The following is a 27,284-nucleotide window of genomic DNA, read 5'->3' as shown; positions in this document are numbered from 1 at the left end:
AACAGGATGCTAATATCAAACCAAAACGACATTGTGCTTATGATATAAATGTGTGGTATCGCACATGAATTTCAATGCAGGTGTGATTCTAGGTATGTAGGCAGTATATTCCAAGGACTGGTGCATTATAGCAAACATCAAATCTGCTTGGCTGTTTACAACAAGTGTGGTACTGACCACACCCAACCAGCCTGCGCTTGCAAGTCTCGTAACAGTGTCTAACATTAGATGTAACTTGGCAATTAAATATTATTTGCTGGATAAACTGATTTGTGCATGGAATCAAGCTGACAACCAATTTAGGATTTTTGGTTGAGCTCACAGTATGATGCTGTTACGTATAACGAAAGTTACATATTGTAGTGATTGAAACAAGGGCCAGGTGGATATAATTGACTGAGATCCTTGATAGGCCCAGATTGACAACCCCAATGAAGGAGTCCTGGCTGACAGACATAAACAGCAGGTTCAGAGTTTCCTCATTCTAGGGACTGGCTCTGATCTGTCTGGTCAGAGACCATGTACTGTGCACATGTAAATAAAGGGTGACTTAGTGACAGGATGTAGGCCTCTGTGCAGTTATTTCAGTGGTGATAAGAGAAAATAATAAGATCCTGAAGAAAATCCACTTGCAACAGTCATCTTTTGAGTTGGATAATTATTTCTAGCAACATGCGTTTGTTAGGGAAGTTTGACCTGTTCAATTCTGTCATCCAAGACTGGGTCCAGTACGTGGAAAGAATGTATTATTTTTGCTGGGCAAATAACACTGAGACAGATGAAAAGCAATGGGTCATCCTTCTGACTGCTTGTGCACCCGTAACATTTTTAGTTATTAGGAGTCTTAACTTTCCCTGAGGCACCAGATACTAAAACCTTTTAAGAGTTGATGAATTTAGCTAAGGACTATTAACCTTCACTAATTCTGAGCCGCTATCGGTTTTATTTGGCTTTTCAAGAATGAGGTGAATCTACATTGGGATTTTTGACGAGGGTAAGACATCTGGCAGAGAATGAGCTGCTGACAGACTGTTCGGCATGTGGAATTGATGACGTAACCATGCAAAAGCACATGCTAGTTGAAGCCCAACTAGATTTTAAACAGGCATTACAACTGGCTTTGTCATTAGAAAATGCAGCAAGTGGTGCAAGTGATGGAGAGCATCCCAATGAAAGTGGACACCCTCATTTGTCCAACTGAACTTGGGGAACAGTGGGCAATCGCAGAGTCTCACACATGGTATATCCTGAGCAGATGGAACCTAGACCAGCCCACAGCAAAACCTCAAAACAAAGCCGAGCTTCAGCCAGGGCTGACGAGCCATACAGACCTGAGACAGCAAAGGCCTGACTTGAGGAACAGAACTCTTAAGACAGTGTTCAGGAGAGTGCATCTACATGTGGCTGAGAAGAGTTAAATTGCTTAGCAACATCCAAATCAGAACCAATCAAAGTAAATGATCACCCATTCTCACGGAGGTCGATACCAGCGTGGCTGTGTCAGTGGTTGCAGGACCAGTCTTAAACAAAATTTGCTCTGGACTCCTTCCCTTCAAGTTTGTGTAAAACCTCGGCCAGACTGAGAAAGTGCACCAGGAAACACTTACAAGTTAAGGGTACGATATCAGTTCTGGTCTTCGATGAGAAGCAGTTCGTGCACTTACCTATCTGTCCATTAAGATGGAGATGATAGGTTCTTGATTGTCAGGGGGATCAAGGGTTACAGGAGAAAGCGGGAGAATGGGGTTGAGAAACTTATCAGCCGTGATTGAATGGTGGAGAAGACTCGATGGGCTGAATGGCCTAATTTCTGCTCCTATGTGTTATGGCCCTAGGGTCTTACCACTAATTGTAATAAAAGGCTCAGGCCCGCTTGTTGGGGTGGAATTGGTTGATAAAGGTTCACTTTGGCTCAACATTTTTCGTTCAGAAAATGGCTGCCTGAGTGAAGTCCAAATTAAGTACTGGGAAGTTTTACAGGAAGATCTAGGGATTGTAAAAGGAGCCAAGGCTACCTTGGATGTTGACCAGGAAGCAATTCTGCAATTCTGCAGAGCCTGCCCAGTGCCATGCCTTATAAGCACAAGTACAGGCAGAAATCAGGAGGATGAGAAGCGAAAGAATCATCCAACCAATCCAGTTTGAAGAATGGGCAGCGCTGGCCGTACTGATTTGTGAAACCTGGTGGCTCAGTTCACCTTTGTGGTGATTTTAAATAAACAGTGAACTGCTTGTTGCAGCTAGATAAATACCCAATCCCTCCTATAGAGGACTTGAACATAAAACTGGTGGAAGTGGTTGCTGTCCTTCACGAAGCTGGACATAAGCCATGCATCACTGCAATTGCAACCAGATGAGGGGTCCCAGAAGTATGCCACAGTTAATACCCATCAAGGTTTATACTAATATACAAAACTGCCATTTGGGGTATTGTCAGCCTGCACCCTTTTCCAGTGGACCATGGAGAACATTATATAGGTCTACCCCAGGTTGCCATTATGTGGATGATGTGCTGGTAATCAGGAAGACCAATAAAAAGCACTTGGAGAAATTGGACAAAGCCCTTGTATGTTTCACCCAGGTGGGCATATGCATTAGAAGGGAAAACTGTGTGTTCCAATCAACCCAAATGACCACCTTAGGCTACAGAGTTGACAAGATTACACTTATTCAAAGATAAAGTGAGGGTGATCAAAAGTGCTCTGGCTCCCATGTCTGTTTTGGAGCTTAGGTCTTTCCTTGGGTTGGTGAATTATCATGGAAAATTCAACTTGGCCTCCATTTGGCCACCCTTCACATCTGTTGAAGAAGAGTCAGCCTTGGAAATGGTCACATAGTCAAGAGTAGCCTTAAGAGGGGTGAAAAAGCAGCTGTCGTCATGTAAGGTGTTGGCTCACACTGATCCCAAGCAAGAGGTGCTGCTGACATGCAATGCCTCACTGAACAGTATTGGGGTAGTGTTGTCTCATAGGTGACCTAATATAGCGAATGCTTCCCAGACAAATACACCCAGATAGAGAAGGCTTGGAGGTTATCTTTGATATGAAAAAGTTCTACTGATACCTTTACAGACGTAAATTTGAAATAGTAACAGACCGTAAACCCCTGCTGGCGCTACTTAAAGAAGATAAGGCCATGCCACCCATAGCTTCTGGTTGAATTCAGCAGTGGGCCCTTGTTCTGACTGCATACAATTACAAGTTGGAACACCGTCCAGGAGGCCACGTGGCAAGTATGGATTCCGTGAGCCATAGCGCACTGGCTAATATACCACTGGTGGTGCCTTCTCTGGTGGAGTCTGCTCAGGTTTTAAACTTGCTGAACATCCTTACAGTCACCGCTGGCAGTATCTGACTGTGGACACAAAAATATCCCATCTTGGCAAAACTAAAACAGTTGGTGGTGATGAGGTAAACAAAAAGTTCATCACAACCAGGATTGAATCCTTTCTGGACCCAGTGAGACCAAAACACTGTAGAGGCTGGCACATTGCTATGTGGAGCAAGAGTGATTGTCCTGAGTAAAGGTGGCTGCCAGATATTGGCTGAACTCCACCAGGGTCATCCAGAGTATTCCAAAATGAAAAAGTTGGCAAGACATTATGTCTGGTAGTCAGGATTGGATGCCGACATAGCCATGTGGGTGGGACAGTGCCCAGAATGCCGACAAAGACAAAAATTACTTCTGGCAATGCCCCCACATTTGTGGGAATGGCCAAGTAAACCCTGGATTTGGTTACACATTGACTTTGCTGGTCCTTTCATGGGCTCAATGTTCTTGGTCACTATGGATGCCCATTCAAAGTGTTTGGACATGCATAAGAGTTCATTCAATGAACTCCGGAATGACAATTGGAAAACTGTAAGCATCAATCGCGATGCACCAAATCCCAGAAATATTGGTCATGGACAATGGGATGTCATTTACCAGCAGGGGTTTCGAGTATTTTCTCAAATCGAAAAGCATTCGGCATGTTCAGACACCTCCATACCATCCATCCTTCAATGGTCTAGTGGAAAGAGCAGTCCAAACATTGAAGACTTAACGAAACAGTCTACGGCTTCACTCAATAACAAACTGTCCTGGTTCCAGTTTGATTATAGGACCACCCCTCTCACAACTACAGGAATAGCCCCATCAGACTTGCTGTTGGAGAGAAGATTCCGCACCAGGTTAAACGTGGTTGGGGGAGGGTGAAATGGCAGCAGGTATGTCACATCAGCCACATACCTCTTCTAAGTGGTAGAAAGAGTTTACTTCAGGGGATGAAGTTTGGCGTCGAAACCACAGGAGTGGCTCTTCATGGGTATGAGATAAGACCATAAGACATAGGAGTGGAAGGAAGGCCATTCGGCCCATCAAGTCCATGCCGCCATTTAAATCATGGCTGATGGGCATTTCAACTCCACTGCCCTGCACTCTCCCCATAGCCCTTGAGGTTGATGTGAGGCTAAGTCCTGTGATGAATGAAATTTGGGTAGATGAGGTGGTCCTGAACAAACGTGGATTGATGAAAGCTGCTACCTTGCAAACGGGACAGAAGGAAAACACACCTAGCTCCTCAGAACAGCCAGAAAAGCGTCCGAAGCAATAGGTTCTGCCCCTCCATTGAGCACCGAAGAAATCTCAGTCCAAGATGGATGCAGCCTCAATATCATTTACGTCTGAAGAAGAGGAGGAAATTCTCCCAAAACACAATGTGCACAGGAAACGGGCTACAGTCTGGTATGTGTCGCCCATGTGTGAATCTGAGGAACCGGACCTAGGATGAGAATGGGCCAGGAGAAGCTGCAAGAAAAAGAACAAGCCAGCACCCCCTGGGGTTGAGAGACTATAGCGATTAGAATGCGGGCCCAGCGGGTGTCATTGATGATGCGATCCTTAACTGGTGTTGTTGACCTGGGCCATTCAGCGACCCCTGGCTGACAGATATAAGTAGGAGATTCAGAGGATCTTCTCATTCAACTGGCTTTGAGCAACCTGGTCAGAGCCAGTGTAATATGCGCAGGTAAATAAAGAGTGACTTGGTGACAGGGGCCTCGGTGCAATTATTTGAGATATTAGGGAAAAGGGCCCTGTTCTTTGCAGATGAGAAGAACATTGACACATTTTGCCTGTTTCAATTCAACAAAATAGTGACAATCATTGGTTTGGTCGTGGTTTTGCCATGAAAAATGAATAATCAGTCAGCCTGGCAGTTAATGATCAATAATCATTATTTGCTGCGTTCTCCATGGCAATGTGCTTACCTATCAGACTCCACTTGCCAACCCATCAGCATTCTTCTCTCGTACTGACCGACCCCCATCCTCACCTCCTACCTACTAGCCTCATCCCCGCCTCCTTGACCTGCCCGTCTTCCCTCATACCTACCTACCCCGTCCCTCCTCACTGATACAACCCCCATCCCAACCCCCTACCCACATGCACCTTTACTGGCTTCATCCCTGCCTCCTTGACCTGCCTGTCTTTTCTCCACCTATCTGCTCCTCTATCCACATTCTATCATTGCCTTCCCCGCTTTCTATTTATTTCAGAGCCCCTTTCCCCTTCCTTGACTCTAACGAAGGGTCCAGACCCGAAATGTCAGCTTTCCCGCTCCTCTAATGTTCAGTGGCCTGCTGTGTTCATCCAGCTCTACACCTGTTTATCTCAGACTCCAGCATTGACAGTTCCTGCTATCTCCTCTCATACGTATTGGCATTTTTTTGTATTGATTTTGTTGCATAGCATCTTGATGAGTGCAAGATCAAAAAATTTCAACAAAATGCCTTTCTTAGCATTTCAATCTGTGAAAACCTGAATTTCAAGAAGAAAATAGTTCTTAGAAAATAGCAAATAGTTCTCTTGTTTCATTAGCCATAAAAATAGTGGGGAGGAAGAAATGAGAAGGTTTTCAGATTTACTGCTATTGCATCCTTTGGGGAAATGGTGCATTTTTAGGTGGGACTTAGAATCAAACAGTACATAAAAGGCCTTTTGGCCCATCAAGTCTGTATCAAATAAAAACTACTGTCATTCTACACTGGTTCCACTTCCCTGCATTTGGCCTGTAGCTCTGAATGTTACGGCATTTTAAGTGTTCATTCAAGTACTTTAACATTGAGGTTTCTGGCCTCAACTACCCTAATAGGCAGTGCATTCCTGATTCTGTGACCCTTTGGGTGAAATTTATTTTCCGTAAATCACCTCTCAGCCACTTGCCTTTCATCTTAAATTTATGCCTCTTTTTACTGACTGTTCGACTAAGGAGAATATCTGCTTTCTATCATCCTGTTCATGCCCCTTGAAATCTTACGCGCACTCAGTCTTTGTTCTAAAGAAAACGGCCTGAAATTATGCAGCCTCTTTTCATAGCTAAACTGCTCCAACCCAGGCAACATCCTGGTGAGTCTCCTCTGCAACCCTCCACTGCAATCACATCCTTCCCTGCCATAGTGCAGTGACCAGAATGGTGCACAATATTCCACCTGTGACCAAAGCAAAGTTTTTGTACAGCTCCAACATAACTTCGGAGATAGCAAGAACTGCAGATACCGGAGTCAGACAACACAATGTGGAGCTGGAGGAACATGGCAGGTCAGGCAGCATCAGAGGAGCAGGAAAGTTGATGGTTTGGGTTTACACCTTTCATTATGATCTTTTTTTTTCTATATTGTTTATGTATGTCATAACATTGATCCCTATGGTTCACCGCTGGACATCAATTTCTGATTACACAAACCTTTAACTACCACCCTCTGTCTCCTATCATTAAGTCAACTTTGAATTCATCTGGCCAAGATACCCTGGTCTTGAAGCTTTTCTTTCTCCCCCTGCTGGAGTTGAAACCGTTAAGAGTCATTGAAGCTCTTAAAATGGAAAGTTTTGATCAAGACAGTATTAATTCTAAAGAAAGACTGTTAAATCTTTGGCTGCTCATTTGAAAAAGAATGTGATGTTTAATCATAATTGACCTACAGCAAAAGCAGATCTATTGAAGGTTACTCTCCTGGCCATATAAAACTGAAGTATAAGCTGTGAGGCAGTTATGGTTGAGGATCACATTGTTTGGTTACACACAGTCTTCAACATAATACACTTAAAGGTAATTAATGTAAATTTTTTAACAGTAAGTAAGAGTACTTGATTTGAACATAGCAATAAGACACTTAATTTCTCAGTCATAACTTCAATTTGACTGTAATTTAATTATACAGAATTAATTATTCTAATTATCTGATACTTTCTGATTCCTATTTGGAATGAGTAACAATAAACCTTTTTTGGATTGTTTATCCTTTTCAGAAACTTAATTTCACTTTCTCTATTCTGGTGAAGAGTTTGTTTCTATACTGATGATTATCTGATTAATAAATTAATCTGATTTGTAAAATTGTGCATCTGGACAAAGAAAACTTTGTGTCCTTTGGTCAGGAAACCATCTCAGTAGTACCTTTATAATTGTTGGATGGATTTCCAGCAGATTTTCGGTTTTTATTCTTTGTAGATGGGTTTTAAAACAAAGGAAGGGAACCACAACCAAGTAGTCGCTCACCCTACATTTTTTGATTGGAGTGAGGAAATTTCTTTTATCAGTGAATGCTCATATTGAATGCAAGTCACTATAATACCTGGACCTTCTAAATGAAAGCATGCAATGTGTTAGTAGCACATTAATTAATTTAGAAAATGTTGAATATGATTCAAAACATTTGTTCACTTATCAAAGATCAATGACGCCAAAGTTCAAGAAGGAACTCACCGCTAACTTCTCAAGGGGGAACTAGGGATTGGCAAGAAATGCTGGCTAGCTAGTCACACCTGCTTCCCACAAATGCTTAGAAAAAAATTTGATGGTGTGGTGGACAGTGAAGAAGGTTATCTAAGATGATAAAGTAATCTTGATCAATTGGGTCAATGGGCTGATGTATGGCAGGTGGAGTTTAATTTGGATAAACGTGAACAAACAAGGCAACTAAAAGTAGAGTCTTGGGTAGGGTTTAGACCAGAGAGAACTAGCCATTCAGGTACATAATTCTTTGAAGTTTGCATCACATGTAGGGTCGTTAAGAAGGCATCTTGCACTCTTGCCTTCATTGCACAGACGATCGAGTATAGGAGTTGGGACATTATGTTGAGGTTGTGTAGGACATTGGTGAAGCTTCTTCTAATTGTCTAAAAAGGATATTATCGAGCTGGAGAAGGTTCAGAAAAGATTTATAGGATCATAGAATCCGTACTTTATGGAAGTCGTTTATTTGTCCCTTTGAGTCCACACTGACCCTCTGAAGAGCATCCCACCAAGACCCAACACCCCCACCCTCCTTGTAATCCTGCATTTCCCATGGCTAATCCATCAAGCTCGCACATCCCTGGGCTCTATGGGCACTTGTCCATTGCCAATCCACCTAACTTGTGCATCTTTAAACTGTGAGCAGAAACTGAAGCACCTGGATGAAACCCATGCCGACACGCAGAGAATGTAGAAACTCCACACAGGCAGTCACCCAAGGCTGGAATTGAACCTAGTGCTAACTACTGAGCCTCTGTCCTGCCAATTTACCAGGATATTGTCGGGGATGGAGCATTTGAGTTTTAAGGAGAAGCTGGATCAACTGGGACTTTTTTCACTGGACCACAGGAGGTTGAAGCGTTACCTTAGAGTTTTTTAAAATCCTGGGGGTGTAGATAAGATGAATGGCAGATGTCTTTTCCACAGGCGGAGGAATTGAAGACTAGTGGGCATATTTTTAAGGTAAGAGGAGAAAGATTTAAGAAAGACATGTGGGATAGTTTTTTTTACACAGAATGTTTTGCATATGGAATGAACTTCCAGAGGAAGAAGTGGTGAAACTGGATGCAGTTACAATGTTTAAAAGACATTTGGATAAGGAAATGAATAAGAAAGGTTCATCGGGATATGGGTCAAGTGCAGGCAGGCAGGTAGGACTAGTTTAGTTTGAGATTATGGTTAGCATGGCCTGGTTAGACTGAAGAGTCATACAGCACAGAAACAGACCCTATCGGAGATGTTTCCCAGCTTTAGACCATTTGAGTGAATTGCTCATCAGATGTGGAAAAATCAGATTGAACATGTAGCTAGTAGCAGTTGCTCATTGTAACTGCGCTTTGTTGTGGACATTCTGCAGGATTTTACTCTGTTCTATGTAGCTATCAGATTACCAAAACAGTACAGAACTCTACAGGAGATGTAGGGCTCAATGGCAACACAGCAAGCAATAGTGTATTACTTGAACCAATCTGAAGAATCCTTATTGAAACATTCAGGGTCTACCTCGAAAGTGTAAGGTAGAATCTTTAATACAATGTGGAAAAAATAAGCATAGGTATAAATGAATTACAAAATAAATGGACTATGACAATAAGTTAGAGACAAAGAATGAGCTTTCTTAAAATAATGTTCTTTTGAAGGAATTGATTCACACTTAAAACAGATTATTTTCGGTGCAGGAGAGGCAATTCTTAAAAATTTCCTGTACCATTAAAAGTTCAGACACTTAAACAGATAAACCATCATTGTTGGTGTCTGGTGGCAAAGTACCACAACCTCATGCCGTTGCATACATTTAGATGCCAGGTCTCTTTGTGAGGTCCCTTTATGTAGGCAAACTTATGAAAGGGTTGCTTTTACATTTCTACCTTTTAATTGTGTATGTGCCAGATTGTTAATCCATCTACATGACCTGGACTGACATCTGTTCATATTCCACATTGATTATTGATTGGCAATCTATGGTATTAGCATCAATTTTGTTTACAGATACTGGCATATTATATGATCTTTCATTTAAATATCAAAGTCATCAGTATATGAAAACATTTCTGTGAAAGACAGAAATGTAAAGTTTTTCAAATTCCAAATACTGATTCATACAGTAGCCATAATTCACAAGAAGTTATAAACAATAAATGCCAACAGCTAAAATAAGTATTGGTGTTTATAGCACATTATTTCTATACTTTCCTTGTTTAATATATTTCTCTTCATTTCCATGCTGTATTATTTCTTAAAAGCATCAAGGTTAAAAATTATTATTTCTCGTTGCAGAACTTTATCAACTTATTTGGCCAACCTTTAGTCTGTCTGCTTTCTCCAACAGCATATCCCAAAGGTTTACAAGGTATGCATGTATGTAAATACTGTTTGTAGAGCATTAATTAATGAGTATGCTACTCACTATTCTAGTTAGTTAAAAATTGTGCAGTGCAATGCAACTATTATTTTCTATATTATCCAAGGATGCAGTGTAATTATGTAGTAATGTGAACACTATTTTGATGTGGATTTTGCAGTGATTGTGACTAATATTTGATTTTGATAGATGAAATGAAAAAAACATTGAGACAACTTCATTCCATATGTAAAATGATAAAAATACAGAACAGATTTGTATCATTGGGCGTGGAAAAAGAAACCTCGGTTGTGGAATTCGGAAAGGTTCTTGCTAACAATGGGATTCAAGATTATCTGAAATATATTTAAGGAATACTGTAGATGATCTTTTGATTTGCTCTGCCTGAAATTTATGCTGTGTAATTGATAGTCAAATTTAAATATTGTTTGTACTTTTTGGTAAATATGCAATTATAATAAAAACCAACAAAACTTTTAAAGTGGAGAATGATGGTACCTTAATAACAGCATTTTTGCAAGTGTTCCAAGTCAAAGATATTGTTTTCATTTTGCATTGTGTTAAGAATTCATGAGAACTACTAGTGAAAGAATTGTCCTTCTCAAAATCATCTTAAATTGTGTGCCTGTCCTTACAGATCAAACTCAACGTGGCAGCCTTTTCACTCTGTTTCTGTATAACCCACTGATGGCATTTCTGTTTATGTGTCGACTCACAAGTATGAGAAAAGGACTGTGGGATAAATGTCAGGAATACCTTCTAAAGATATATAGGGACATAGCTCACTTGCTGACTAAATCACGGACTGTGGGTAAGTTATGTTCCACACTACATGAAGAAATGAATGCATGAGCAAATAACCAAATTAATTTTAGTAAGCATATTGTATGATCTGATCAATCAAGCTCTCCATCCTTCAGAACTTAACGTAAGAAGAATTTTTCACTTTTCTTCTGAGGCACTCTGACCGATGCTTTTGACATGATTCCACTAGAACCTGTACCATTCTGTTAAGTTAATTATTGAGCCACTTCTTAAAAAAATAAACTAGGAGGACAGTTTTCAGGTTTCTTTGAAAACTGTCTGATTCAGTTTAGTCATTCTGCAGCAACTCCAGGTAACATTTAAGCTGGTTGGTGGAAAGTATAGAGGGGATGTCAGAGGTGGGTTCTTTACACAGAGAGTTGTGAAACCATGGAATGCGTTGCCAGCAGCAGTTGTGGAAACAAGGTCATTGGGGTCATTTAAGAGACTGCTGGACATGCATATGGTCACAGAAATTTGAGGGTGCATACATGAGGATCAATGGTCGGCACAACATTGTGGGCTGAAGGGCCTGTTCTGTGCTGTACTGTTCTATGTTCTATGTTCTAAGATCATTTGGCCCATCAAGTCCACTCCGCCATTCAAATCATGGCTGATGGGCATTGATGAGGTGGGACTAGGTTAGTTCGTGATTATATCTGACATGGACTGGAGCACTGGGTGACTCTGTAATTCTTTCACGAGCTCTATTGCCATCTCCAGAATACTCTGGGATAGACGTGCAGGAACATACCGAACTTCAATTCAATGAGATTTTGTTTTGCGTAACTCCTACTTCTTACTTCTAATCTCCCACAGCTTTATGCTTTCACCACTTACTCTGTCCCGCAGAATTTCTGGAAGAAATTCTGTACCTTCCTCTCTGGAGATAGAAGTAATGTATTCCACACAGCAACAGGTTAGTGGGGCTTAGGAGAAGAGAGACAGCCTCTGTTAGTGAGTAAATACATTGGAGCACTGCACTTAGGAGATAATGGATGTGTCACCCACTCCTGCTCCTTAGTCCAATATCCCTATGTTCCATTCTGCCCCTCAAATCTGCTGCCCAGGAACATTTGGAGACCACTTCTTCCTCGCACCCATTGAATCAAAACAGAGAAGATGATTCGGCCTCTGAAGCCTGTCATCCATGGTTTGGTGTGAGATGGAAAATATTCTTGGGGGAAAACAAAAAGAGTTGGTGCTGGCCTGACAGAGGCCCCCCTCATCTCTCTTTACACAAATTGCCCCCTCTCCATTTGTTGGTTATGTTGTAGATCAAGATTCACTGTGAATGCAGCGGCAGCCCCACCCCACACCCTGCCATATTACATCCAAAGGTTGCTCACAAAATTCTTTAGTCTCGCTGACTGCAATATTCCTGAGCATAACTTCCAGGAAAATAACAGCCGCTCACTTTCCAATAATAAACTATGAGAACACCATAAACAGGAGTCGGTTATTCAGCCCCTCAAACCTGCCTTTCCCTTCAATAAGATCAGGGCTGATCTGCTCTTGGCCTCATCTCCTCTTTCGTGCACAATTACATGCAGCCGCCAACTCTCTGATGTGTCAAAAATCATCAACAACCCCTCCTCCCACCTCCAAACATTTCAGTGATCTAGGTCCCCTGACACTTTGGAACAGAGAGGCCCTAAACGTCACTACCCTTTGTGAGATAGAAACACTCCAAACACGTACACGGGACGGCACGCTGGCTCAGTGGTTAGCACTGCCGCCTCAGCACCAGGGCACCAGATTCAATTCCAGCCTCAGGCGACTGTCTGTGTTGAGTTTGCACATTCTCCCTGTGTCTGCGTGGATTTCCTCTGGGTGCTCCGGTTTTCTCCCACAGTCCAAAGATGTGCAGGCTAGGTGGATCGGCCATGCTAAATTGCCCATAGTGTTCAGGTATGTGTGGGGTTTTTTGGATGGGCCTGGGTGGGATGTTTCAAGAGGCGGTGTCGACTTGTTGGGCCGAAGAGCCTGTTTCCGCACTGTAGGAAGTCTAATCTAATCATTACCTTTCACTCCAAACTTCTTTTTCGCCTGTAGTTAATCCATTATATAATATTTTGTATTTACCACTGCTGCATTTCAAGTTTCAGATGATACCAATACGGGTGGCCTGGACAGGTGATACTTTTCTCAGTGCATTATCTTCAGAATTGGAAGAGTGGTAGGTCTCTTGGTTGCTTTGAGGACTGTTGACCTTTATTTTGATGTGGATGGTATTTCTACTGGATGACCTTTCAATTTGTGGAAGACGTTATGCTTTGTAGACATTGTTGTTGATCCGTTGCCTTTTATAAAGGACGCTTAATCTTCTGACTTTCTTTTAAAGAAAGTACTTTCTTTGTTGTAGTACTCTATTCCCGGATCCGGTAACCACTTTCTAATTTGATAGCCTATTTTTTGAAGGATCTTGGATGCTTATACCAGGCAGTTTCTTCATTTTGAATTTGACCTGGAACTGTGCCTGTTGATCTGGATCCAGTGGAGGTACCTGTGGCTTATTTTCTCAAATTAGCGATAAAACTAGATGTTGTCAGGTTCCTATTGTGGTTCCTTTACTGGTTAACTGGATTTTTTTTCAGACTCTTATCAAATGAAAGATTGCTTTTGTCTCAATACTATATTTGTCACCGGCATTGTTTGACATTTTACAAGACAAAGGGTTGAACGTTTCCACCAGTTCTAAAATATCTCAGGCTTTTTGTATGTTCACCTCTCTTTTTTCAAAAAGCCATCTCACTTGATTCTGACTTCTGGTTGGATTAGCCAGAGTGTAGTAAACCCAGTGACATGTTCTACTGATTACCCTTGACAGGTTGTTAAGTAATGTTTTGTTCCTGGACCAATGTTTGGACAGCTGTTTGTTTGTGGACCAGTGGTTCTCTGGGAGGTTGTTCTCTTCCTTTTCTGAGGTTGAGTTGAGACAAGTATATCGGCTCAAAATAAAGTCGGTTGATTGTGAACAATGTGCACATTTTTAATGCTATTGCGATGTATTGTAGCATGACTTTTGGAATTCCATAAGACATAGGAGTGGAAGTAAGGCCATTCAGCCCATCGAGTCCACTCCGCCATTTAATCATGGCTGATGGGCATTTCAACTCCACTTCCCTGCACTCTCCCCGTAATCCTCAATTCCTTGTGAGATCAAGAATTTATCAATCTCCGCCTTGACATTTAACGTCCCGGCCTCCACTGCACTCCGTGGCAATGAATTCCACAGCCCCACCACACTCTGGCTGAAGAAATGTGTCCTCATTTCCGTTTTAAATTTACCCCCTCTAATTCTAAGGGTGTGCCCATGGGCCCTAGTCTCCCACCCAATGGAAACAACTTCCCAGCATCCACCCTTTCTAAGCCATACATTATCTTGTAAGTTTCTATTAGATCTCCCCTCAACCTTCTAAACCCTACTGAATACAATCTCAGGATCCTCAGCTGTTCGTCGTACGTTAAACCTACCATTCCAGGGAACATCCGTGTGAATCTCCGCTGGACATGCTCCAGTGCCACAATGTCCTTCCTGAGGTATGGGGCCCAAAATTAGACCAGTGTTCCAAATGGGGCCGAACTAGAGCTTTGTAAAATCTCAGAAGCACATCACTGCTTTTATATTCCAGCCCTTTTGAGATAAATGACAACATTACATTCGCCTTCTTAATCACAGACTCAACACGCAAGTTAACCTTTAGTGAATCCTGGACCAACACTCCCAGATCCCTTTGTACTTCTGCTTTGTGAATTTTCTCACCATTTTGAAAATAGTCCATGCCTGTATTCTTTTTTTCCAAAGTGCAAGACCTCGCATTTGCTCACATTGAATTTCATCAGCCATTTCCTGGACCACTCTCCTAAGCTGTCTAAATCTTTCTGCAGCTTCCCCACCTCCTCAGCACTACCTGCCTGTCCACTTATCTTCGTATCATCAGCAAACTTGGCCAGAATGCCCCCAGTCCCTTCATCCAGATCATTAATATATAAAGTGAACAGCTGCGGCCCCAGCACTGAACCCTGCAGGACACCACTTGTCACCAGTTGCCATTCCAATAAAGAGCCTTTTACCCCAACTCTCTGCCTTCTGTCAGACAGCCAATCCTCAATCCAAGCCAGTAGCTCACCTCGAACACCATGGGCCCTCACCTTGCTCAGCAGCCTCCCGGGAGGCACCTTATCAAAGGCCTTTTGAAAGTCCAGATAGATAACATCTACTGGGTTTCCCCTGGTCTCACCTACTTGTTACCTCTTCAAAGAATTCTAACAGGTTTGTCAGGCACGACCTCCCCTTACTAAGTCCATGCTGACTTGTTCTAATCTGACCCTGCACTTCCAAGAATTTAGAAATCTCATCCTTAACAACGGATTCTAGAATTTTACCAACAACCGAGGTTAGGCTAATCGGCCTATAATTTTCCATCTTTTGGCTTGATCCTTTCTTAAACAAGGGGGCCACAGCAGCGATTTTTCCAATCATCTGGGACTTTCCCAGACTCCAGTGACCTTTTGAAAGATCACAACCAAAGCCTCTGCTATTTCCTCAGCCACCTCCCTCAGAACTCTAGGACGTAGCCCATTGGGGCCAGGAGATTTATCAATTTTTAGACCTTTTAGCTTTTCTAGCACTTTCTCTTTTGTAATGTCTACTCAACTCTGCCCCCGACTCTCCTTAAATGTCTACTTTTGCCTCTCGTTTGTTTCTTATGTATTGAAAGAAACTTTTACTATCATTTCTAATATTACTGGCTAGCCTACCTTCATACTTGATCCTCTCCTTCCTTATTTCTCTCTTTGTTATCCTCTGTTTGTTTTTGTAGCCTTCCTAATCTTCTGATTTCCCAGTGCTCTTGGCCACTTTATAGGCTGTTTCTTTTTCTTTGATGTATTTCCTGACTTCCTTTGTCAGCCATGGCTGTCTAATCCCACCCCAGGTAATCTTTCTTTTCTTTGGGATGAACCTCTGTACTGTGTCCTCAATTACACCCAGAAACTCCTGCCAGTGTTGCTCTACTGTCTTCCCCGCTCCGGTCTGCTTCCAGTCGATTTTCATCAATTCCTCTCTCGTGCCCCTGTAATTACCTTTATTTAACTGTAACGCCATTACATCTGATTTTGCCTTCTCTCTTTCAGACTGCAGACTGAACTCTACCATATTATGATCGCTGCCTCCTAAGTGTTCCCTTACTTTAAGGTCTTTTATAAAGTCAGGCTCATTACGTAGCACTAAGTCCAGAATAGCCTGTTCCCTTGTGGGCTCCATCACAAGCTGTTCCAAAAAGCCATCCTGCAAACATTCAATGAATTCCCTTTCTTTCGATCCACCGGCAACATTATTCTCCCAATCCACCTGCATATTGAAGTCCCCCATGATCACCGTGACCTTGCCTTTCTGACAGGCCCTATCTGTTTCCTGGTGCATCTTGCGCCCCTGGTCCTGATCCCTGTTAGGAGGTCAGTACATAACTCCCATTATGGTTTTTTGCCTTTGTGGTTCCTCAACTCCACCCACACAGACTCCACATCCTCTGACCCTATGTCATTCCAATTTTCTCACAATTTTATCACATAAGGTTCTTGAGTAGATTTGTAGCTTGCGTTATGGAAGCTGTGGTCGGTTCGTTCGTCGAGCCAGTTTGTTAGTTCGCAGACCGTTCCAGTACCTTGCTGGGTAACATCATCAGTGCAACCTCCAATAAAGCGCTGTTGTGTTTTCCCGCCGGGTATTTAAACTCTGGTCCGTTGGAATTGGCTACCTCACTTCTGTTTTTTTTTCCTTTTGGGTTTTTACAAAATGGCCTCTCACTGAAACTTAAGTATGCAATGCTGCAGATTTTGCTTTAACATAAAACAGAAAATTATTAACAAAACAAATAAAGTAGAATAAACCAAACCATCTACTTAGAACACAAATTCAAAGTTTTTAAATACGTTGTAAAAGTATAATTCCATTAATCCCTAAATTCTCCTTTATAATTTGTAAAGAAACAAAACAGCTTTTCTATAGTACCCAAATCATGATTCATACAATACTCTCACTAAGAGTTCTGTGTTGAGCACCTTGACAGGTTTAAGTCACTTGTGACTTCAGCTTTTAGACAGGAACTGTAAATAATGTCTTCCTGGATCTATCATGCACCTGGGCTTCAGATGCTAAAGATACTCATCTTTAACCTCTTCTTGGTTTAACCTCAACACTCCTGATCTGGGAGTAATATTAACTCCTCACTCTAAGGTTGGCTAGTCAATCGGGAGTGTGGTACTTGGTCAATCCCAGCAGTCAAGTCAATGAATGTCAGAGGTTGTTATCAGGGATCATTGCAGTGGTAGGAAAGTTGGGGAACTAGGTTCTGGGGATTGGAAGCAGCAATCTGGGATCCAGAGAGGACAATAATTGTGAGAGGAGAGATTTGAAATATTGGTGAAGAGACAATAGTGTATTAGAGGACATTGGGATACGACAGGAGGGAGGTGTTATTGACAATCTCAACCACTTGCTTTGACTGTACGGTATGATGGCGAGCATGACAAATATATATGGCTAGGTTTTGGGGTAATGTTGAGAGCTAAAGACATAATTCCAAGTGGTGTATGGAGTGTCTGGAGGATCAGTACTGATGGGCTGACTGGGGAGTGCAAGGAAGAAAGGAACGTGGGGGCGCATTTTGTTGACCAGGATGAGCCTGAGGTTCATCTCCAAGTGCAGCTAGTGTTGTCAGGATTATCAGTTCAGTCTTGATCTTATTTAATGGTGGAGCATACTCAATGGACAAAAAGCCTGCTTCTGCTATGTCTTATGGCTTTCCATGCTTATGCAACTCAAAGTTGTGCAATGGATTGTGCTCACACCTGGACTTGGTGAAATCAATTTTATTTTTTGTCTGAGCGCACAGCTTCTACTTCTGAGAGATGTGAGGCCCTTCAGGATTCATCAGATACTTCCACTGTTACAGGTAATCTATTATTGTAACATTGTGTATGAGAATTGATTGCATTGCCCAACTGAATGGAATGCAAATGCCACCATGTCACAAGCATTCATGATCATGTCACTGGCCATTGCAGATTGAAGATCGTACTCTCTGACGCCTCAGACAATCATAAATGCAGCATCAACAATCACAAAGCACAAAAGATAATGCTCATCCTCACTGGCTACACAGAGGTAGGGAACTCATTCTCTCTCACGTTGAACTGTACACATTGGCTAATATGCACCTATATGCAATGATGCCTTTCTTGGGCGATGTGGGGCTGGAGAAGAAGATCCCAGCACTCATGCAGCACTTATAATCTCCTGGAGGTAGCAAGAACCACAGATCCTGGAGTCAGAGTTGATACATTTTGGAGCTGGAGGAATACAGCACGTCAGGCAGCATCAGAGGAACAGGAAATGGAATAGGAACAGATCTGCCTACAAGCTATGTTTTCCTCTAATCTCTGAGGCCTGTGCGCGAAAGTGACTCCTGGAACAGAAGTTAATGCATCGGCATTAATTCATTGGTGTATGCATGGTGTGCACATGACCGCTGAATGACTGTACAACCACAGAGTTAAAGGGAATGCTGCCAGTGAACACAGGACCAGCAGCAACCTCAGATGTATGCTGAATATCTTCCACATGAAGACGGCACAGCTGAAGGTCCCCTTAGAATGCATAGGTTGACTAGTCTATCATTTTCAATGCCATTTCCTCTAGTGAACAAGGCACTGTGTTCTCAGGACACTGTTGCAGAATCATGCCAGCTGCTGGAGCTGGATTTGTGACACAGAATGGGTGGCTACCCAATTCTGGTGGGGAAGCTGTCAAATTGATAGCCGCGCTAAAGTTTATGCAACTGGCTGCTTACAAGGAGCCACTGATGTGCTGTGTGGGATCTCTTGATCATCCACCCACAAATGTATCAAGGCCCATGACTGAGACATTTTCTGACCGATCACATTGCTTCATCTTGTTTCTCTATGTTGAGGTCAGTGCTGCAGCCTAGGTAGCAGACTTTGTCAACATAAATTGCTTCCCCAGATTCGGGGTGTAGTGGACTGTACGGCCTTTGCATTGAGAGCACCATATAATGCAGCCAAGTTCACCAACAGAAAAGGGCTTCTTTCCACCAAGCCATGCACGCCATCTGTGATCTCTGGCACTGCATCTTGGAAGTTTGAGCCAAGTACCCTGGCAATACCGTGATTCCTATATCCGTGAGAACTCTCATGCTTCTGGTTCACATCAAGGACCACTTGCCTTACAGAGATGGTTACTGCAAGACCACGGCTACCTTCTGCATTTATTGGCTACTGAATCCATGAAGCATTCCTCTAACCGGGGCTGAACATACATTGCTGCCCATTCTTCGTCCAGAGTGTCGGTGGAGCACATGATAGGTCTACTGAGGATGAGGTTCCGATGCTGATGCCAGTTTGGGGAGTCCTTGCAGTGCACTCCGATTCGAACATGCTGCATGAGCCTAGTGTGCTTTGCTGTGAACAACTGGAGCAGGCAAAGAGGAAACGTGTTAGATGCTGAAGAGTTGGGATCGCAGCAGCAGTTTTCCCAAGAGGAAGATGAGGTCATTAAGTAGCAGGAAACCTCACCTTCTGCATGGTAGAGTGCAGCAGGGTCAGACACAAGAAGCCAGATCGGATTTAATTGACACCTTCCAGTAAATGAGAGTTGGGTGCAATGATCACAGATTGTAAATTTGTTGGTGCTCACAAAGCAGCAGTCCTTTTCGATTTCCAGAGGCAAATGCAGCTTCTGTTCAGTTTTGTTTTGTTCACCTTTGCTGGCCAACAATGGGCTTTGGAGAACGAGTAGCACTTACTTAGGCAGGATTGTAATGTGTGAGGAAGTGAAAGGACAAGTAAGCTGTTTCTTGGTTCTGAAATAGTAAAGCTTGTAAGAATGTGCAATGTAGTATCAACCATGCCATCAGTGTACCTCGAGAAGCGTTAGTTTGTGATTGCCCTTCAAGTGCAACTCTTGACTGCTAGTATTTGACTGAATGCGCAGCAAGGCTTGAAAGATGGTGCTGTGCCAAGAATGCTGGGATATGTTGGCAGAGGCAAGTGGGAGAATGCAACAAGTAGAATGCCATAGCGATGTGTTGCATAGGTAATGAGGCAAGTTTGGGAACATGGTGTGAGATAACTTGTTAGGCCTTGCAGAAAGAAACACTCCATGAGACATGCCAAAATTGATTTAGCTGATTTCTGTTAAAATTCATCCTTTGCTTCAACCTCTAAACACATTTAGATAAGTTAATTACTACTAGCTGCAGATTGTGCCTTTCACTGAAGGATCAGACATTTGGATGTAGATCCAACTAAAAGTTTTTTTTCTGCTTCTTAGGATTATATATCCTTTTATAAAAGGCTTCATATACAGTATCAAAGCAAAACACTACAGATGCTCAGTCTGGTGGCAGCCACTATCATCATAATTATATGTGGGAATTTGACAGATAATTTCAGTTGAACATACTTCGTAATTTGTCCCAATGAAAAGCACATGTTTCTTGCCCATTAGCAATCACCTAGGCTTTTTGTTGATTAATGTTTGAATAAACTCATTTTCATGTTTCTATTAGAGCTAGACATGTCATTTTATTTCAATACTAAACTGTTGTGAATTGGAATGGTATTTCTATTATGTAAGTATTTGGCAGCCCATTACCTTTTCAGTGATTTACAACAGCTATTTGATTACTATAATGCAAGATCTAAAACAAAATGATAACTAAACAGCTGATAATCACATAGACAGTCATGTAGCCATTGTCTGTTAGTTAAAACATAGTCTGGGGTACATTAAGAACATAAATAGCATTAGGAGAAGACCACCAACCCTTTTGAGCATGCTCTGCCATTCATAATGATCATGGCTGACCTCAGCCTTGAATTTCACTTTCCTGCCTGTTCTTTATTTTATATCCCAGCCTTACATTCCAATGATTCACAGCCTGTTACGTAAAACATCTGATCAGTCTTTATCCTGAAATTGGGCCTTCTTGTACCAGTTTCCCCAGCCCACGGAAAGGATGGCTCAGCATCTGCCCAGTCAAACCCATTCTGATCTCATATGTTTCAATGAGATTGTCACTCATTCTCCTGTGATAATTTTCAGTGCCAGAGTTCATTTATATTTAATAAGGATGGAATCTCATTCCTTAAGTGAGTTTTTTGCCTCCTCTTAATCACACCTCAACCTTGCAGTCCTTTTTGCTTCTATTTAGACATTCAATTCACCCATTCAAACTTTCTCTTCTCTATCCTAGTACTGTTAATTTCCTGACCCTTTCGTCTCATTGGGTAAGAATGTAGTTACTTCATTTAGCTCCCAAGTATACTGTTTTCCTACCTGTGGCATTGCCAGCTTACTTTGAGCAATACTCCTGAAAAAAGATTTAAAACCTTTGGTGTCCAATGACCGGCCGTGGAAAATCTCAACAAAAAAGGCAGAGGCATGTTGAACATGAAACAAAGTAAGTTTGCAATTAAAAACTAAAAGAACTGCAGATGCTATAAATCACATCTGCATGTTCTGAGGAAGGGTCACTGGATCTGAAACATTAATTCTGATTTTTCTTTACAGATGCTGCCAGACCTGCTGAGCTTTTCGAACAACCTCTGTTTCTGTTGCTAGGTTTGCAGTTAGTTTAGATATATCCACAATATGCTGGACAACTGATTGGCACCAGTTGTTTTGAATGTGGCATTTAAAGTATGTTCCTGTTCCTTTTTTATGTGTGACAGATCAAGCATTCCTTCAATTTTTTGGTGATGATTTTCTTCGATTGTTGTTGACCCGGTTTATTCTCTGCTCTGCAACCATGAGACTTCACAAAATGTTCAGGGTAAGATTTGCACCTTTTCATTTACTTCAGCAGTACAGCAGTAAATAACACAAGTTTTGAGTTTAGATTCAGTAAAATATATGCTATCTCCCTGCTGGATAGTCTTCAGTCTGCCACGAAATATGAAGCAGAATCAGGAAGGGCTCTGATTCATCTTTATAAAAATAATAATGATAAGATAGGTTTGAAAAGTATTTTGAATGAATGGAATAGCACCCAGCATGGGTTGGTGATTTTAGGAGTCCTTGACTAAATCAAGAACTGCAGAGGTGTCTGAGCCTCTTATGCTTTCAGTGTAGATTTGATCCAGGTTATATCTGTTATCAGATAGAAGAAGCAAAAAAAAATGCAGATGTTGATACCTGAAACAAAAACAGAAAATGCTGGAAATGCTCAGTAGAGTAAGCAGAGTCTAAGGAGAAAACAGACAAGTAAACATTTTGTGTGGATCCTTGAAAATTTTGCTGATAAACATCATTTGAAAGGAACGTAAAACTAAAAGATGGGAATAGCACATCTAATATGGGAAATAAACTAAATCATGTTCACAGTACTTCTCTGAAAACAAGAGATGGTTAAGTGACCAAATTGATATTGCCTCAAGATAATAGAAGACCCTATGAAAAAAATCGAATAAAGAAAGATATGTGATATTCGATGGAAGTTGGAATAGCTGGTTAGACAGAGATGGGTGAAGAAGCAGGTAGAAAGGCAACATGGCAAATAGACACCAGTAGCTCAGGAAAATCAAAACAAGTCAACAAAAATGATGCAGGCAAATGGCAGTAAAACCTTCGGGTGTAGGGTTTTCCAAAACAAACGTATTCCTTTGATCCATCTCCAAAGGTAAAGCTACCACATCGACCCAAAATCACCATCATTTTTTTTGGGCAACAAAGGGGAACTGGGTTAAGACCTAGGGTTACTAAAATCAGTGTGAAAGCCAAAGATGTGAAAAATACAATGCTGTTCTTGAAGTTTGCATTGAGGTTCACAGACATCAAGTTAAAATGCTGATGATCAGGAAGTTGGCATGACAAGCACTGCCGCCTCACAGTACCAGGGACCTGGGTTCGATTCCACCCTTGAGCGACTGTCTATGTAGAGTTAGCACATTCTCCCTATGTCTGTGTGGGTTTCCTCCAGGTGCGCTGGTTTCATCCCACAGTCCAAAGATGCGCAGACCAAGTGGTTTGGCGATGCTAAATTGCCAATAGTGTTCAGGGATGAGTGGTAAAGGGAATGGGTTCTGGGTGGGATGCTCTGAGGGTCGGTGTGGACTTGTTGTCCTGAAGGACCTGTTTCCACACTGTACAGACTCTATGAAGTCAGAGTGGGAGTAGATGGGAATTCAAGTAGCAAATGACCGGGAATTTAGGGTTACAAAGGACAGAACAGGTACTTGACACTGATCTACGTAATCTGAATTTTGTCTGCCTATTATTGCAAAGGCTAAGCTGTAAGCGTAATATACAATATGCTAGGATGAAGAAAGAACACAAGTTTCTCCTCAATGTTTTAAATCCTGGTTTAGGAGGTGGTGAACAGTCAGGTGGATAATTCTGGATTTACCACTGCAATCTTGATGGAATAACATGAGTAATAAAATATTTGTCAAGTGTTTTTATGTGCATTTTATAGTTACGTATTTCAGATTCCTCATGTAATACAAAGTATTGTGAACTTTAAGCATTTCTTTAAGTGCTTCCCTTTCATGTTACATCATGCTAGGTAGACAGCTTGATGGGTAGGGGTTAAAAACCCTACTGCTAGATCAGTGCCAGTCCTGCTTTGTAGCTGTGTATCTCATCTGGCCAAGGCTGAATATTGAAAGAGAGAGGATCTGATGAAAATAATGTACTTTTCCTTAATGCAGTAAAGGCAGTGGGAACTTTTGTTCAGGATTGTGTGTATGTGTTTCAGTCCCAGGGCTCACTCAGGTTGACCATTTAGGACTCTGATGAGAAATTTCTTCGCCTACAGCGGTGAGCCTGTGATACTTTTGGCCACAGAAATCAGTTGAGGCCAGAACATTGAATGTTTTCAATAAAGAATTAGATATAGTTCTTGGGGCTAAAAGGATTAAAGGATATGGCGAAATCATGGGAACGTGCTTCTAAATTAGATGATCAGCATGATCATATTGAATCACCGAGCAGGCTTGAACAGCCAAATGGCCAATGCCTGTTCCTACTTTGTGTTTCTGTAATTGTGGTCTGACCTGACCCTCTTTTGTTTGTTAGTCCATCTACTAAATTTACCACTTGACCATGAAGTTATATGTTTAGAGACAAAATTCCCCCATTTCCATCACCATCAACGTTTATCTGCCTCTCCTCTGCTTTTCAATGTCACTCCAAACATGATTATCATTTACATGAGAAATAAAGCTTATTTTGGTGTAAATCAAACTTTTTCATAATTGTAAACATTTCACTTCATGAAATGTAATGGATTAGTGCATCAGTCAATGCTAATAAACTCCCCGCCTCCTCTTGTTATGGGATTACATAAATACTTTTGTATCATCTACAAGATGCTCTGCAACAACTCACTAAGACTTATGCAGCAGCTTTCAAAAACATGATCTATACCATCCAAAAGGACAAGGGCATAAGGTGGATGTCTCAGAATCTTAAAATATGATTAAGATAAAACCTAATTTAATTATATATCATAACCCTTCATTTTAGAACCTCTCTGCTGCCACTGGAGGAAGGGGTTCTCTGTAAATTAGTATTGACACCTCGCCCAAATTTCTTTACTTCAGTTGCGTGCACAGTGAATTGTATTGGTTCCAACTCGTGATTTATTTTCACTCCATATTTAATTTTAACTATTATAGTTTTCTGTATGTGGCTGTTCACCTACATTTTTGATGTATTTTTTGAATCCCAGTTTTAGTTGTGAAATTCATTAGTATGTCAATCAGTTTGCAATACTTTTGCATTTGTAATCTTAAATATACTACATGTGTGGAAAGACCATACTACAAAATTAATTGTTATTGCATAACCGTTTAATTTCATCTGTTCCCATTTTCAATAAAAGGAAACTCGGAATTACCCGGAAACATATCCACAGTTGCAGAAAGAAGATAGTGTGGAGAATCCTGCACTCCAGAACCACATTTTAGAACTGGCTTCCATGCTGGATGTTAGAAGCCTTTTCTTAGAAAAGACCACAGCTGAATATTAGGAAAAAGGCTGAAAAATAAATTTAACAACTTATCTGAGGCCATTGGTTCTGAAGACAATATTTTTCTTTGCATCTACCGTTTTGGATAATTGAAACAGAATTCTTTCTGATCGAACAAATTCTCAAATACTGACTTATCTGGCATAATTATTTTCTGTAATTATGTGTTCCATAATCAATGTATAAGTGTATTGTGAAAAAAAAATTAACATGGTAGGATACAATTTTAAAGATGATTTTTAAACAAAAAGTAGCGAAAAAGGGCATTTACTACAAAAGCAATAGTAGCTTTTTGAATGATTCATTTATCCATCCTATGTTATGGTTAAACACTAGATGTCAATAGGGTTTTGAGTGTTTTATAAGTATCTCCTGCCAGTAATACATGGAAGAAAAGTTTAAATATTACCCATGATATTTTGTTTCATTTTGAGAGTTATAGTTAAACATATGTGCTCGTTGTTGTCTTATTAGCAAATCTTTTAATGGTAACTTTTAGGATACTTAAGAGAAATCAATAGTCCTGCTATTGGACCTTTATTGCAATTGTAAACAACATGTCCTGAAAAACACTGTATATAATGGTATAGATTATGTGACACTCCCATACTGCACTGTGACAGTCGAGCATGCGTGAATGATGATTGAGCATGAAAACTACCAGGAGTCATTCAAGGCAGAGTCCAGTAGATTTATGGTAGGTTTGCATATGTATGTTGCTTTACACTATTGGAATTATGACAAAGCAAGGTGACATTACATCTGATGGCTTCCAGTGCAATCTGATATGTTCCATTAAATACACTTGAGTATGAAATAATTGAAGTTACTTTTTTTTTGGTTAAGCCTCATTTTGAGGAAATAAAGGATATCTTTAATTATACTGCATCTACTCATCTTCCCTCTTTGAAAGAGGAATTATTTTATTGGTAAAATTACTAGTAGCTATAATTTAATGTTTCTTTGTTCCTGAACAACTGGTAGAAATTAGTAGTTAGTGTTCTCAACACAAACCATGACAGGTCACACATCTTATGGTTACTTGTATTGTGTTGCACAACTAATTTTAGTTCAACCATAAGACGCTGCTACATTTTTATACATGGATACTTGAAATAAGCAAGATTTTTTGTGTAAAGCTTGGGTATTCATACCTTTGCCAAATATACTTTGTATATTAATATTAAAGTAAAAGAAACAATCTTTCCTGTTATAATCCATCCATGACAAGTATCATGACTAATAAAGTTTCACTTTATGCCTGTGATGTCATTGTTTTGGACCATGTTAAATTTTTTCCGAAGATGTTTTAAGAGTGCTTTTTGACTAGTGCAAAAACTTCACTTCAGTTCTACCAAATCATCATGTAATTATGATTGAACTTATGTTATTGGTCTAATATTCTGTCACTTGAACTTGTATCCCTTTATCAAAATCTGAGTACGTTTTAGCTAAAATACAGTTTTAAGGTATGTAAAACAAGAAGGCAGCTTAACAAAATGTTAAAGGATTATTGGCCAGATGGCAAAAGAGGACATTGTAGTATTGAAAATTTTGCTTCCAAAGTTCTAAAAATGGCCAATAATTACCATGTAAATAATTGCAACTACAAAGATGTTTAAACATTTTTTAAAATGGAGGAACTTCTGTGAATCACGTTGTATTCACTTAATGCAGCCCAACTCCTGTGCTGCAACTTTTCAAAAGGTTGTTAAGCATGTTATTAGATTTAAATGTGATCTTTTGTTACAATTGTGAAGCAAAAAAGTGAAAAGATGAAAGCAAAATTCTATACTTTGTTATATTAAGAGAAACAGAGGGCGCACACTGGAGAAGATGTTCTCACTGTCTGCACATTATAAAGCGTCTTGTGATTAACGTAATTGTTGTATGTACATTTTGATTTTTACTGTGTTCGTAATGTGTATTACCTACTTTATCAGAAAGTCAATAAAAAAAATCCTACAGTGATAAATAACACTTCTGTCTACAGTTTTACTCGTGATATTGAGCAGTAAAATTGTAAACATATGCTTTTCAAAAATCCTTTGTTTACTAGAGTCAGTATGAAGGCCACATTTGAATTGAATCAAAGATATTATTCTTTTATTTAAACAGCCTATTTAATTTCAGGTGTTCTACTAAAGCAGTATGATTAATTTGTTGATGATCTGATAATTCATGTATGAAGAAGTGCCTCAGTGGCAAACAACTGCAAAGCCGAAATGTTACTTTAATGACAATAATTTCTTTCTGCTGGAAAGGTACTTCTTGTACTATTTTTAGT

At 40.7% G+C, this 27,284-nt stretch overlaps 1 protein-coding gene across 7 annotated transcripts in view; it reads left to right on the top strand.

The window, feature by feature from the left end:
- scai (suppressor of cancer cell invasion) overlaps window positions 1-26,264 on the top strand; it is a 212,015-nt gene extending 185,751 nt beyond the window's left edge. For 6 of the 7 annotated variants that reach the window (XM_059638179.1, XM_059638181.1, XM_059638180.1 and 3 more), the window contains 4 exons: window positions 10,052-10,124; window positions 10,774-10,947; window positions 21,699-21,799; window positions 24,851-26,264. In XM_059638179.1, the coding sequence (XP_059494162.1) occupies window positions 10,052-10,124; window positions 10,774-10,947; window positions 21,699-21,799; window positions 24,851-24,997 (495 nt within the window). In that variant the 3' untranslated portion in view covers window positions 24,998-26,264. The remainder of the gene's footprint in view (window positions 1-10,051; window positions 10,125-10,773; window positions 10,948-21,698; window positions 21,800-24,850) is intronic. The other variant, XM_059638184.1, reaches the window with a different exon arrangement.
- The last annotated feature ends 1,020 nt before the right edge of the window (window positions 26,265-27,284 follow it).

The sequence above is a fragment of the Stegostoma tigrinum genome, chromosome 29 (genome assembly GCF_030684315.1).
Source record: "Stegostoma tigrinum isolate sSteTig4 chromosome 29, sSteTig4.hap1, whole genome shotgun sequence".
Lineage (NCBI taxonomy): Eukaryota > Metazoa > Chordata > Chondrichthyes > Orectolobiformes > Stegostomatidae > Stegostoma > Stegostoma tigrinum.
Note: the sequence above shows the minus strand (reverse complement) of the source record. Positions and strands in the feature narration are given on the sequence as shown.